The 14,029-nt window shown below is 38.4% G+C and overlaps 1 protein-coding gene across 2 annotated transcripts in view; it reads right to left on the bottom strand.

Annotated features, from left to right (window-relative positions):
• Positions 1–14,029, bottom strand: part of NPEPPS (aminopeptidase puromycin sensitive) — a 107,384-nt gene that overhangs the window by 5,264 nt on the left and 88,091 nt on the right. The window contains exons 16-20 of one of the 2 annotated variants that reach the window (XM_063300751.1): positions 13,158–13,292; positions 11,399–11,618; positions 7,362–7,504; positions 6,881–6,937; positions 5,282–5,389 (exon numbers count right to left, since the gene is read on the bottom strand). In XM_063300751.1, coding sequence (XP_063156821.1) covers positions 5,282–5,389; positions 6,881–6,937; positions 7,362–7,504; positions 11,399–11,618; positions 13,158–13,292 — 663 coding nt within the window. The remainder of the gene's footprint in view (positions 1–5,281; positions 5,390–6,880; positions 6,938–7,361; positions 7,505–11,398; positions 11,619–13,157; positions 13,293–14,029) is intronic. The other variant, XM_063300752.1, reaches the window with a different exon arrangement.

Below are 14,029 nucleotides of genomic sequence, written 5' to 3'. Positions count from 1 at the left end.
TTTTGTAAGTTTTTGCATCCATCAGACATGCTTTAATGATTTAGAGTAGAAGATTTCAGGCTTTGTAGCTTCATGGAACTTGTTCCATAATGATCAGTAGCTGGACTTGCCATGGAGTACCTTACTGACCAATAAAATGGATTTGATAAAGAAGGATTAATTCTACTTCTTCTAGCCAGAAGACAGAGATTAAGATTTATACCAGTTTCAGAGGACATCCCTTCCTTTCAGTAACATGCACCAACTTCAGCTTGTAAGGTTGAAATTCTTTGAGTAATTCATTGTAACAGCAACAACAACAAAAAAATCTTTGCCACTAGCAAGAGACACAGGAAAATGGAAGAACAATGTATAACAATTGGCAAACATGGTACAGCAGTTAATGATTCAGAAGCATTCCCACAGAGGAAGGCAGAAAATAAAGCAATCTTCGGTAGTACCATGGACCTGAAGGCTGCCTCTACAGAAGTAAACTTGTCTATCTGATAATGCTTAACATAGCTGATTCTGCCCAGATTGCCATCCTATTAGTTTCTATTAGTGGAAGCCCCATGTCAGAGCTATTGATGCAGCTGAACCTCTGAAAGAGTGAGCAGTGACACTAGAAGAGGGCTGCTTCTTGCTAAGTATGCCAAGCTGCTATGGTGGATCTTGTTACTTGTCATCCCAGGCTTTCCTCTTTCGTAGGAGACAAGTTATCAGTCTTCCACCCCACTAGAGTACATTTGAGGTATATTCTTAGCACACTGCACATATATAATTAGTACCAGGTTTGTTCTCCAGGGTGGGAATGGTCCAACTCTAGCCAGAGATTGGGAGACCACCAACTCTGGTGCTCAGTAAAATTTAGAATTGACCTTGGGTATGAAATAAGTATCTGGCCTTATCACCACCTTGTCTTGTTGGAATAAAAAGAGGTCCCCTCTTACAGAGAGAATACCTGTTGCAAAAGTCCTAAAAACCAACGACAAATCCCACAATGGGAAATAGAGGATGACCAGGAGTACAAAGACATGTGCCTCTGAGGAAGGAATGCATCTGAGAGTGACCAGAAAGGGATGCCCCTTTCCTATTCAGAGGGTCAGAGCCCAAGGCAGTTGCCAGTCCATATAGTGATTTTGCTCTTAATCTCCTCTCCACAACTGCTTGCAGAAATTCCAATATTTCAGGGACATCTGCTGATGCTGCCACAAATCTCTGTCTTTTACACCACTCTTCAAATCAGCTGATAGACAGTGGTGGCGGCTGGGCATTTAGACACCTATATGGTTTCTACTGTCAGTGGTGAAAGCCCAAAACTCAAGAAATGTTCCCATTTAATTTCTAAGAGCAAAGTTGTAACCAGCCCGAGTCTAGGTGTAGAACTAGACCTTGAGTCAGAATGTCTAGGCATTTCAGTTAATCACATGGGCTCTTTGCTCATCTCCACTAGAGTAAAAAACCATGATCTCCCAGGCTGGAATTGAGCAAATAAAATCACTGATGCCTTGATTATCTTCACTTGTCCATCACTCTGGATAGTACTAAAGTTGGTGGAAAGTATAGAGCAATCCTTGTAGCCATGGTACTATCAGAGCATCAACCCCCTCTGCTCTGTTGACTTGAAATGTCAACAAAAGAAGCATCTTGGATGTCTATGGTCCACTGTCTGAGGAGGATTACCATCTTGTTGACATCTCACAGTGATTCAGTGATTCCTTTATGTATTCTGCTGGTATGTGTTTCTCTGCCCTAGTAATTACTTGCATGGCCTCTTTCTGAAGGCCCTTGATCTGTTTCTACCCTGAACACCTATTCAAAAATGTGAAAATGTGGTTTCAGAGCTGGCTACATTGTCCTCAGCTCCAGGCAGTAGAATGACAATTAGTGACTGGACCACAATTCCTGCACTGAACTGTTTCGGAAATGGGCTCCTCATTCCACCAATCTGATGTCTGTAATTACTTGATTCTTGATCAGCTCATGGAATGCGAGATTTGCTGGGATCAGCCACCAATGCAAAGGTTGGGCCACCTTGCTTGGCACTCTTATGATCTTGCAGTGATCTAGAAAGAGGCCCATGGTATTAAGACTACAACCACGACCATCATCCCCTGTACTCTTGCTAGTGTCATGAGGATTGACCATCTGGATACTAGGGTCTCTGTCCTAGACTTTTTAAGCTCAAAGTTGCACTCCTGAAAGAGAAAGTTTTGTTTCCATTGTGTTGATGGTGACTCCCATATGTAGGATCTGCTTTGAGGATGTGAAGCACCTCTTACTGAAATTCACCATGAAATTATCCTCCTGCTGGCATCAAAGCACCTAGAAGCATTCTATATATAGTGCATTCAGAAGCATGTGAACAACTTGAACCGTATTGTATCCCACTGTAGAGCTGCTGAGACCTAGTTCTGGGTAAACATTTTAGCTGATTTATGGAATATCACTGGAAATAAATCAGCATTGAACAATGCCTGATATGAAGGCACAGATTGTATGAAACTAACAGAAAAGGCAATTTTCTACAAGGAATAGGTCTCAGATATTCCATCTGTCTCCTTTGCTTCCTCACAGGATACAATGATTTCTCCTCATCACTTTGTGTGTTAAAATTGAGGATCTTTTGGCCCTTCTCTTTTTCTCTGATGCTGCCTAGCCAGGACTCCTTCTTTCTGCATCTTTTTTTTCTTATTCCCTTAGGTAGTCTTATTCTTTTTTCTTTCTCATATGAACATGAAGAGGATCCTAAGTCGGTTGACGCTGAGCTTCTGGGAGTAATATAACTGGTTTCCCTCTCTTCTTGCTTGCTTTGGAACTGTTTCGGTTACCTATGAGCTAGTTTAGTATTGTACATCACTGAGTTTTGGAGCTGCCTCATTTTGGGAAATGAGGTGTAGTATAGCTGGAATTCCCATGTCTGTATGAGCATAGTGGACAAAACTGGGGTCTGTCTCTTCAGGGCATTGAACTAGTATGTCAGGTCTTGTTAAGTTTTTTTTTTACATCTCTCCTCTTCTATCAGGGATCATCCCACAATCCCCTGTCATACCACCCAGTTCAGTGCCTCTTGGTTTTCCCATCACTATTCTAATAATGGAGAAAAGGAAGATCCAACTTGTGTACTCATTATAGCATCAACAGCTTGAGTGCTGTTGCAGCATCTTTTCTGGCCACTATGACAATCCTGGCTATTGAAGGGTTGCTGCTGCTGGTGCGGCCTAGTCCTGGTTTGACTGCCAGAAGGCTACTGCAGCTGGCCTTTCATGAAGGAAAAAGGCTGCCAATGGGCTGCTGCAGTTGATGCTGCCCAGTGCTTAATCCACAGAAAGATTCAGCCACACTATGAAGGGCTCGATGATGGCCTCTTTCCTCTGCTCCAGTGCCTATGGAAGCCATTGCTCCCTAGTTCTACTTAAGAGAGGGGGATGGTCTCAGATCCATCAGCTGATCAAGCCTGCTTTTGGGGTAGCAATTCATCAATCCGATGATTGGCAGAGTTCCCCTTATCATGCACACAGAGTTTGTGCTGCTGATGCTAAATCCTCCATGCTCTTTCCAAGCCTTCAATCCTTCCTCTGGGAAATCATTTTGGCACTAAGCTGGAACCAAGAGAAAAGCCGCTGTTTCTCTTAAAAGGCAGTGCTAAAGACTGAAAGCTAGGGGTTTTCTCCATAGGCCAGGAAGAAATCTTAAGCCCTACCTTAAGATTTCTTATTCTTAAGAAATAAGCAACAGATAGAGTTAGCCCTTGCCTATTGGCATCACATTCAGTAACTAAGAATTGTCTCCTTCTTTATGCTGCAAAGAATGTCAGGAAATCTTCCGGGACTTTGTTTCAGTTCAGGCTAGTACAATTGCGCTTCACTACCACACCGTTGTGCATTAGAACATTGTCTACAAAGATTATGTACCGCCAGAACAATCAGTAATATGTGATGAATGAGCTATCTTTCATGGAAGCTTGACCACTATTACTGATCTCTTTCAGGTAAGCCTTATAAGCTTTGGGTATGAAAATCACTAGTTTAGGACAACAATTACCCATACATACTTAGATGGGAGAAAGCCAGAACAACTTTAGATGAGTTCTATTGAGCTATTATATTTTTTTCAACTTTCAACAGCCAAAGAGAAGGATTTGTACACAGTAAATCGAAAGTGGATTGACTGAAAAAACAATTCTGCTAAAACTGTGTTGCCCTCCTGTATTACATTTTCCTTAATATGTAGAAGAACATGATGTCATCACCATCACTTTGCAAATTTTCTACCTGCTCACCTACCTCAATATAAATAGCCAATAATTCTATACACCTCCCTCAATATAAATAGCCAATTCTTCGAGCAGAACTGGAGGGAAGGAGGATAATGTCATGATAACATGACATGCAACATTTCTACAACTACATGTTAAAAATTGAAGGAAAGGAATATCATGCCCATTATATTTGATTCTATCCAGTATTGCTCTATAAGGCATGCAGTACTGAATTACATATTGACTACTTTCAATAATTGTTTGTATCTATTTTTTTCTAATAACATTGTCATAGTCCTGCAATAATTTTACCAGAAAATACTTCATTTTTCAGTGATGATCTATCATTCCACTGAAGGTATAATTGATATTATTTAAACCTGTATTGAGAAGGCAGAATTGTCAAATTTTCTTCTGACAAAACCATCCTGCCCCATTTTTTGAAGATTTCACTGCATAGTTAACTCAAATCTCTCTCTTTCAAAAACTCAGAGGAAAAAAGTATTGATTAATCTTTCACACTATTCTTAGTCATGCATAAATAAAACTGAGTAACATATTCAGCAGTAAGCTAACTGCTATTTGTACAAACTTCCTTCAAGCATGTGAATTTATTTTACTGAAATGAGCTATTAGCTCTCAGAGCTTTAGATGAAGATATGAAAATGTAGTTAGTGTGCAATTCAATTCTGAAGGAAACCAGAGCAGCTACTATGTTTTTACAACTCACTTCAGTTATTGTGTCTCATCCACCTCATGTATCAAGCTTACTCTGCATAATTTATTTTGGTCCTGCTAGCTTGCAGGTAGGACCAAGGAACTACAATGAGCAACTGCAACACCAATTGCTATTCAATGTATCTTTAGTTTCTTGGATATCAAGCTCTGCTATATGAACTCTAAGGAATATATATTTAAGGAAAGAAAGGGAAAGAAAAGCAATATTCTCAGGATGCTGAAAATGGTACTAAATTCCCAATTCCATTCTTGTGATGTTTCCAGTTCACAGGATATAAACTTAGTATGTGGCATCTTACTCACTGAAAGTGCAAAAGTAAGAACTTTCTGTATTAACTCTGGCTGAGATATTGCACCAAGTACACGTTCTATTCTGTTCTTCTCTTCCTGCATATCAGCTTGCTTGTGGAGCTGCAGAAAACAAAACAACAACAGCAAGTGATATTAGACTTCTTCCCTGTCATATTCTGTTCTAAACTAGGACCAGAGAAACTAAATTAGAAACCTGCTCAGCTTCTGGGCATATGGCCAATGAGTAATCCACAAAGGAATATTTGCCACTTAGTTTAGTGGAGGGTCAAAATGAGGCCACATTTACAGGTACTGTACTTGCAAGATTTATTTTACAGCAGAACCACTAGATGGCATATTAGCTCTATACAATGGCTATGGGAGTCATTTCCAAATCACCTACATTTATTTCACTAATGACATTTATTCTGAATTGTGCTATTTAAATATGCCACATAGGTTGATACTTTTCTGCAGAGCTTAGTACAACCACAAGTCAAGAAAAGTTACTCTGTTGTAGGGACACATCTTTCTCCCATGAATAAATGTGGAAAGCAACTAGCTTGTTAAACCGAAACATGTTTAAAAAAAATAACGTGAAACAAAAATTGCAGACAGTACAATATGATAGGCAAAAAACTGTGAAAGTTGTGATGCAAAGATGGGCAATCTGCAGCCTAAAATCTGCAAGAGGGCTCCTGATACGCAGCCTTCAAAGAGTGGCTCAGTCCTTTTTCCTCACTGGTAGGAAAGCAAGCAATTTGGTTCTTGCCCGTCTCATCACCTCTGACATTGGAAATCACCATCAGCAGTAGGACACTGGGAGGAAGACGAGGTGCATATTGGGAAGTGGGGAACATATTTAAAAGAAAATATTTTGAAAATGAAAATGCGAGTAGTCAACAGCCACAGCAGTCGAAAGCAATTTCTCGATGGCATGGGTTTCACTTAAGTCACCTATAATTTCCAATGGTAACACTGTTTCAAAGGGTATCAAATTCAAATTACTGGCAGAAAAATGTTCATTAGATGAGAGATGGAGATCATGCCATCTTTCAGATACTGTTGAGCTACAATTCTCATTAGGCTAAATGAAGCTGGGAGTCCAGTACCATCTGAAAGGCCATAGGTTCCTTTGTCACAATGGCCAATTTGTTTTAAAATTTCAATAACATATGTGACAAATATATCCTGTGGCTTTTGGTGGGGTATATCATTAAGCAAGCCTTATTTAATTTATATAACTGATCTTTTCCCCATTCTGAAGAACAAATAACAAGGCTAAATCTGAGAAAGAGAGAGAGGGATGAGGGAGGGAAACTTAAAAATATGAACTAGTATTTTAAATCTATTCCATTGCAATGAGAGGGATCTAAGCATAATTTTAAATCTCTTCCACTGAAATTAGTAACATTTAAAACTGAAAACTAAAACTGTAACTAAGGCTATCTATTGTTCTTCACATGGGACAGAGCAAATGGAAGGCTTACAGTATTAAAATTGCAAGACAAGACATCTGTGGGCATCTTGCACATTGGTACAGCATTCATTCGTACATGAAGTATATTCTCCATAGATTTTTACATACCCAGAAATACAAAGCATACTTACCTTGAGCATAGTATCTAAGGTTATACTGTCACCATGCTTCAAAACAGTTACATATACCTGGAAAGAAAATTTGTTTTAAAGTAAAGAAAGCTACTTTCTGTCAGTGTATTCCTATCACTCAGCATAAAGCATCCTTCCCTTTACATTTCAGCCTCCAAAAGTCTCTACAACCTGTCTCTACTCCAAGCTGGTCTAAGGAATTAAAACAAAAACATGCAACTATTATACTAGCATTTGTCCAGTGTAAGTAGGTTAATTTATGCTTGTAACATCTTAAGGAAAGGAAATTTCCTGCTATAAACTGGGAGAGTTGATGGAAAACTGCTTAAAAAGACATTACTGTTTAATCACCAGGAAAGAGCCTGAAGCAGGGTAATTACATGTTAATTCAGCCCTGTATGAAAGGCAGAATTTGAATCAAGAGGGTTATGTGAAAAACTCAGATAACTGCTGCAAAACAAGAAGTCTGAAAGCAACCTACAGAACTTCTTAGATCAGCAGGCAGGATATGCTTCCCTTCCACGTGATCTTTAAACCGTCGCCGAGCTTCTTCTAATGTTGCTTTATGTCCAGCTTTTCCAAGCTTGCCCAAAACTAAACCTCTCAGAAGTGCATCTAGATGACCTGATGGAAAACAATAAGAAATAAGAAAGTTGTGCTTTAAAAAGCTTTATATATATATATACATACATAGTATGAATTTATGAGATCACAGAATCTGAACTGAAACGGACTCCCAAGACCTTGAGCTTGAAGTCTGTGAAATGTTCTATAAAATATTCAGTCTTTTACTTCCTATACTCCCAGCAACGTTCTTTCAGCAACTATCATTATTATTCAACTTCAAAATAATCTTAAATGCCAGCATCAAAAGTTTAGGTGCCAGATCTGCAAAGAACATAAATATTTTCCATGACATCGATATGAAATCCGTGACTACTAACACTACTGATAAGGGAAGATGACCTCAACACCAGACAGTATGATTTCCATAAAGAATTTATCTGGGTTCAATCATCAAAGAAAAGGATGTTAGTTAATATAGCTGAAGGGACATGCCTGAAGTCATAGAGAGGTACTATCAACTGAAGTGCAGCATATACTGTACTGTGCTGTAAAAGCTTATCTGATACACTGATCACAATCCCATGACATGCTAAGCCATATTGTGATTTTATGTAGCAAATCATGTGATCTCAAATCACAGATCAGACTTCAATCTGTATAATCACTGTTTGATTCTGGTTAATCCAGTGTGCCTGGAATTTGCTGGTTTCTAATAGTCAGCACTTTCTACCAGGATTAAAGAAGGGATGTTAGTATTGCAATAAAGTGGGGTCACTCAAGCAGCACCATCTCTGCTGCTCTTTTTTTCCCTTGCATTCTACGGGCATATTGAAAGGTTAATCAGGATCACAAAGGAGGCAGGTGTAGACCCTAGTTGTCCTCTGTTCCTCTACAGAATGGTTCTAATCCTTATCAGGCCTTTGCATATCCCGGCATTCCATTTTTTTTTAAGTTGAAAGAAAAATGGAAAATGTAGTGAGAGCAGAGGAACCAGGAACAATTGCTAGGTGAATGAATTGTGAGGTTGGTCCCCTGACCATAATTAATACTGAACAAAGCTCAGGATAACCTGCAAATATGATAAATACAGAATGAGTGTGTGGGGGTGTGTGTGCACACGCATGCACATGCAGGTACACACAGACACACACAAACAAAATAAGAGCACCCAATTCCATGACAACTCTGGGTAGGTTACAACACTAAAAAATAAAACTTATAACAAAGGAGACAGAACTACACACTTCTGGAAGAGAAAACACATCCAGTCTAACATTCATAATCTTGTAAGAGGCTTGCCACCTACCCTAACCCAAGACCTAGGGAAAAAGCCATGCTTTTAACAACATTTTAAATGAGGTCAGGGTAGGAGCCATTCAGCTCTCTGGGGGGATGCTATTCTAGAGGGTAGCCATTTTATATGGACAAGATTTACTTTTGAGAGCTATAATTTTTTCAGCTTTGCAATGTCACTTTAATTCCTATTGTAAACACCAAAAATCCTTAAGCAATCTAAAGAATGAATGAGAATGAATGACTGAAGGCTACCTAGTCAGTGGTTCATCAGGGATTTGAGCCCAGTCCAAAACTATTCTTGTACAATGGATTCTCACTCTCTGAAACATCTTTGAAAGTCTTTATGCAATTTCTTACCATTTACAGCTCTATCAAAAAAGCAAAACAAACATGAGAGGAATCCTGCTCACGCAACGTATGTTGTTCTATGTCAACACAAATTGTTCTGTCTTAGTTCTATGGGACAGTCATCTATGTAAATGTTTGGAGGACTTATTTTATTTATTTAAAATATTTCAAGTCCACTCTTAATGACAAAGTCCTTTCAAGGCAGCTTACATATTACTCCATACAATAATAAAACAGCAACAATTAAAATCAACAACATCAGGAATATTAGTAAACATCCAGCCCATAAAGCCCTAAAATTTAAGTCAACTACAGCTAAAACTTAATAATAGTGCAATAAAATGCAAACAACAAGAAAAACCCCCAAAGTACATGGGCTTTAGGCCTTTTCTAAAAGCCTAATGAAATGGATCTGTGATAGCAAACTGTTCCAGAGGTGTGAATCTGCTATGAAAAAAGGTTCCTTTTAAGATAGATACTGTAAGTGAGTAAAAGAGGATCCTCTACTCCTAATTTTAAAACAGGAACAAGGTTTAAAGCAAATTTGATTATAAACTGTACAGGATATTAAAAATTAACAGCTTCATCTTAAATTAGGTTTGGAAATGTATGCTAAACTGCCATTGGGTAACAAATAAGAATCACTAGGTCCATTTATTTTGTCACACCCCATCACTCAGATCATCTCAATCTGAACCAGCTGAAGTTTCTGTCTTATCTTTAAAGATCACTTGACATAAAATGTATTACAGTATTCCATTCCAGATATCATTAGAACATGGATACCTAAAGCAAAGTTCACTTTCTCCAAATGGAGCCATAGACTGCATACCAGTCTAAACTGGTAAAACATTCTTGGCTCCTGCAACTAATTCAGCTTATGCAAGTAATGTAAAGTGCATGTATTTTTTAAAGGAACTGAAAACTTACCAAAGAGTACTTGTGAATATCCATCCAGAGGAGTTAGTTTTGCAACTGACAGTAGCTCAGTGATGCCTGAATTAAATTTCAGCCTGCTCACATTCACTCAGACATTCCAAGAACTCTATAGATTCTTTATGGAAGAGCTAGATATCATACACCTACTAATAATGCTTCAACTCAAGGCCCCAGATGACTATTTCCAGCAATGTCATCACTCTCTTGAATTAATCCTCATCAAATGAAGAGGAGAAAGGAGGTTTGGAAGTGGAGCCAAGGAGAACCCTTTTGCTCAAAGTTTAGACCCACCCAGGGACAGAATCTATCTTCTTTCTAACCTACAACCCAGATACTCGATCCAGGGTAGACTTCAAAACCTTCAAGCCCACAAGAATGGTATCATCTCTAGCTGGTGGAGCAATTTTAGAATGGTGCAGAAATGGAATCCTTCATGGCCAGCTTCTTAGGAGTAAAGATTTATTTGGGAGTCAGGATTTTTTTTCTCAGAAGATCAAGCCCCATTAGGGGCTAATAAGTATCTACTAAGTTCAGGCAGAGTCCTTCCTCAATTATGCACAAAAGCGCTAAACAGAAAACAGTTGCTGAAAACAGCATCTGTTAACAGTTTCCCTTGTGTTTCTGAATCCTAAACCTTGCTCTAGCCTCTCACCTGGATTTCTGAATTCTGGCTTCCCTCCTGATTACCTTTAAGGCTACTCCTTCAAATCTCTGGTTTTGCCTCTGCTGTTCTGAACTTTGGACATAGCTTGCTGCCGACTTCTCATAGTAAGAATCTTGTGAATCCCTGACTTAGGTTTGCCAGAGTTTGTCTTTACTTGCATCCCTTGAACAGGTCAAGCAATTTCAGACAGAAGTGAAAAAGCACCACCAGTTCTGATACTATTGCTCTGGGAACAACATTCCGCCTCTTAAGCCCAACTTAAATAATTAATCCAACAATTAATTCATCATAATTAATGGCACTAATGCTGCTGAGAAATCTAGAAGAATCAAGTGGACTATAGTCTAAATGTTTCCAGTGTATCTAATCTATCTGTATATCACAGCTGGAACAGATGAAATGAAGGTGAAAGAAATAACTGCCATAGGGTAAGATTACTAATGGAATCTTACTTCTGATTGATTCTATTCATTCTGAGTCTTCTGCCATATTCCAAGCAGAGACCAGGCCCTCAGCAGTTCGACCAGCTAAACCTGCAGAAAAATCCATAACAGACCTCAGAAACCAGTCTCTGAAAGGAAACCATCAAAGTTGGTCCCTTCTTCCTATACCTAAATATTTTAGAAGTCTAAGTCTCCGACAACAAAAAGGGGTAAGTTAAAAATAAAATACAGAAAGGTCAAAGTATTCATAAACCTTCATACCCTCGCCAGGCTTGGGGTCCCAGCCCAGTTTTTCTCCTATTGGTGAAAAGATATCACGGATGAATGCCTGAATCTCTTCATAGAAGTCTGTGTGGGACAAGAGAGTTGAGAGAATCCCCAGGTTACAGCTCAGGTCGCTCCATACGGTATAGTTGGGCTCATTCACAAATGCTTCCATGACTTTTAGAACCTCTACAGTGCTAATAATTCCAGCTCGGGCCTGAGAGAAGAAAAACAAATAAGTTACACTCATATCCAAAGCCAAAATGAAATGTTCAGTCTTACCAAAAAGAAAGCTATCTAGACTCTTTCTTCATATAGATTGTGTGGGTAGGAGGAATAGTTGGGCCCTTGCTATCAGTTATAGAGTCATTTACAGTATGTCTAGTAAGAGGTAGGGTTGAGGTAAACTAGTAAGTCAGGTGTCAATACAGTGCTGGAAACTTCTAATCTATCAGACCAAACCATATATGAAAGTGCTAACCAACAACAGAAGAATCTTGCTGTTTCTATGGTTTCAAAACCTCAGTGCAAGTGAGCTAGGGGAAGAAGTATACAATTCTGAAAATACTACTTGCCAATCATTTACATCTAGTGTATTTGTGGATGTCTGCAGCTGATAATGGTTACCTGTTGAACTTTAAAGCAATTCAAATCCTTGGGTGACTGAAAAGCTCAAACTGATTGACTGGTACTCTATATTAAATTAATGTATTGTATGTCTCCAAATCCTTCAAAAGTCACTAAGGCAGTGCTTCCCAAACTTTTTCTTTCATTACCCAAACCGCTTATCAGAAAGTCCTTTTTACCCAATGTAGGTAAAACACTTTAAGTCAATTTAAATATCTCTGTTGTGATTGGGTAATGGGTTCATGTATTATTACCCAAAGAAAAACCACTTTTACCCTATTTTGGGTAATTTATCCAGGTCTGGGAAGCACTGCAGTAAGGTAACAGTGTTGCACTATATTTTATCATTTCCAATTTTAAAGCATTAACAATTGAAGAATACCTACCACCTCTAAAGAAGAAGCCAAATAAACTTTGAGTTGAAATTAACCGCCCTGAAAATCAATCTACTCTTGTTCATCAAGGTAGTATGAAACAGAAAGAAAAATTACTTACATCCTCATTGTGGAAGCCATTCAATTTAATATCCTGATACTACAAAACATCACTGAAAACAACAGAGCATGGGTTGTGAGGAATCTATAACAGTGACAAGATCATGTGTATTCCACACTCAACAAGGGCACAGTTTAGCACTTGGTGTGGAATTCCATACCTGTTCTTAAAAATAAAAAGTTACTAGCACAGCAACCAATGGTTACAAAATCGCCAGCATTGGTCATATGAGGTATCAGAAGATAGTTTCCAAGAATCAAATAATGAAAAATAGTAGAAATAGCAGGAATCAACTTTTCAAAGTAAATAAAAAGTTCTATTCATCTTATATAATGCTCCTTAGGGTTGGTTTGGATTTCCATCTGGTACTTCATTTACGTCATTTATTCATGTTTCAACATGTTTAATATTTAAAGCTACTGACATGGTCAGAAGCTATTTTACTAAAAAACAGCTAAGAGTTTAAGACTGGGACTACGGAGCTTTCTTATAAACTAAAAATATATGAAGTTCATTAACTGAAAATATATTGTGCCTCCAAATGTAGTGTTCGATTCCTGGAAGGAAAAATGAGACAAGAAAAAAGGGAAGGGGAAAACAAGATTAGCAAAAGGAAACACAGACATCCACTTACCAAGGAAAAGAGGTCATTCTGCAGCCCTAGTCTGTCCACGGGGAGTAAGGAGAGATCACGGATAGCTGGAAGTAAACCCTCCAGCATGTCAGGACTGTACTGTGTCCGATAAAATCCTACAGTTCCCAGGTTTAGCTGAAAACATTGGGAGGTGGGATTCAGTTAGCAATTAGAGAAAAAACACAATGGCATCCACATTAAACCAAAGATAGAGAACAGAATAACATGGCATGATTTAATAATGCCTAACGATAATATAACACATTCTGTTATCAACAGCTTCGGCAAAGGAGGGGTTGTTTCAGCAAGAGACAAAAGCAAAATGAAAGTTCTTATGTTATGAAGCTGACAACTGGCTCATTTTTATTATTGACAAGGATTATGGAAAAGGATGTATATCCTACAAAACTAAGGTCAGACTATTCCTTTTTCCTTGACAAAATCAGGAGGCTCTCTAAACCCAAGATGCAATGCAACTCCCTCATGTGGCCTCACTTTTATCTTGTTTTAAAATGAAGAGAATCATTTGCAACTTAATTATTCATTTTTAACAGAATCTTGTTTATGGCCTATTAACTTTTAGGCCACAGTTGGGCATCATCCTTTACTGACTCTCTATATGGTTTGCAACTATAGATAGTTGCTAATATTGAACTATTTAAGTTGTATTGTACGTTACATTATTTTTTGTGTTTATTTTCTCTGATAAACTTACAAGTGAGTCAGAGTACTGGGATTATGATTTGCCAATGCAGTAAGGGTTTAAGTTTCAAAATGATCTGGGAAAAACTGAGCCTTAAGCCTAAATCCAGGAAATTATCACATGAGGGCACCGGAAAATACTGAAATATGTCCTCTTTACAACCCTCCCA

Source organism: Candoia aspera, chromosome 4 (assembly GCF_035149785.1).
Source record: "Candoia aspera isolate rCanAsp1 chromosome 4, rCanAsp1.hap2, whole genome shotgun sequence".
Taxonomy (NCBI): Eukaryota; Metazoa; Chordata; class Lepidosauria; order Squamata; family Boidae; genus Candoia; species Candoia aspera.
Note: the sequence above shows the minus strand (reverse complement) of the source record. Positions and strands in the feature narration are given on the sequence as shown.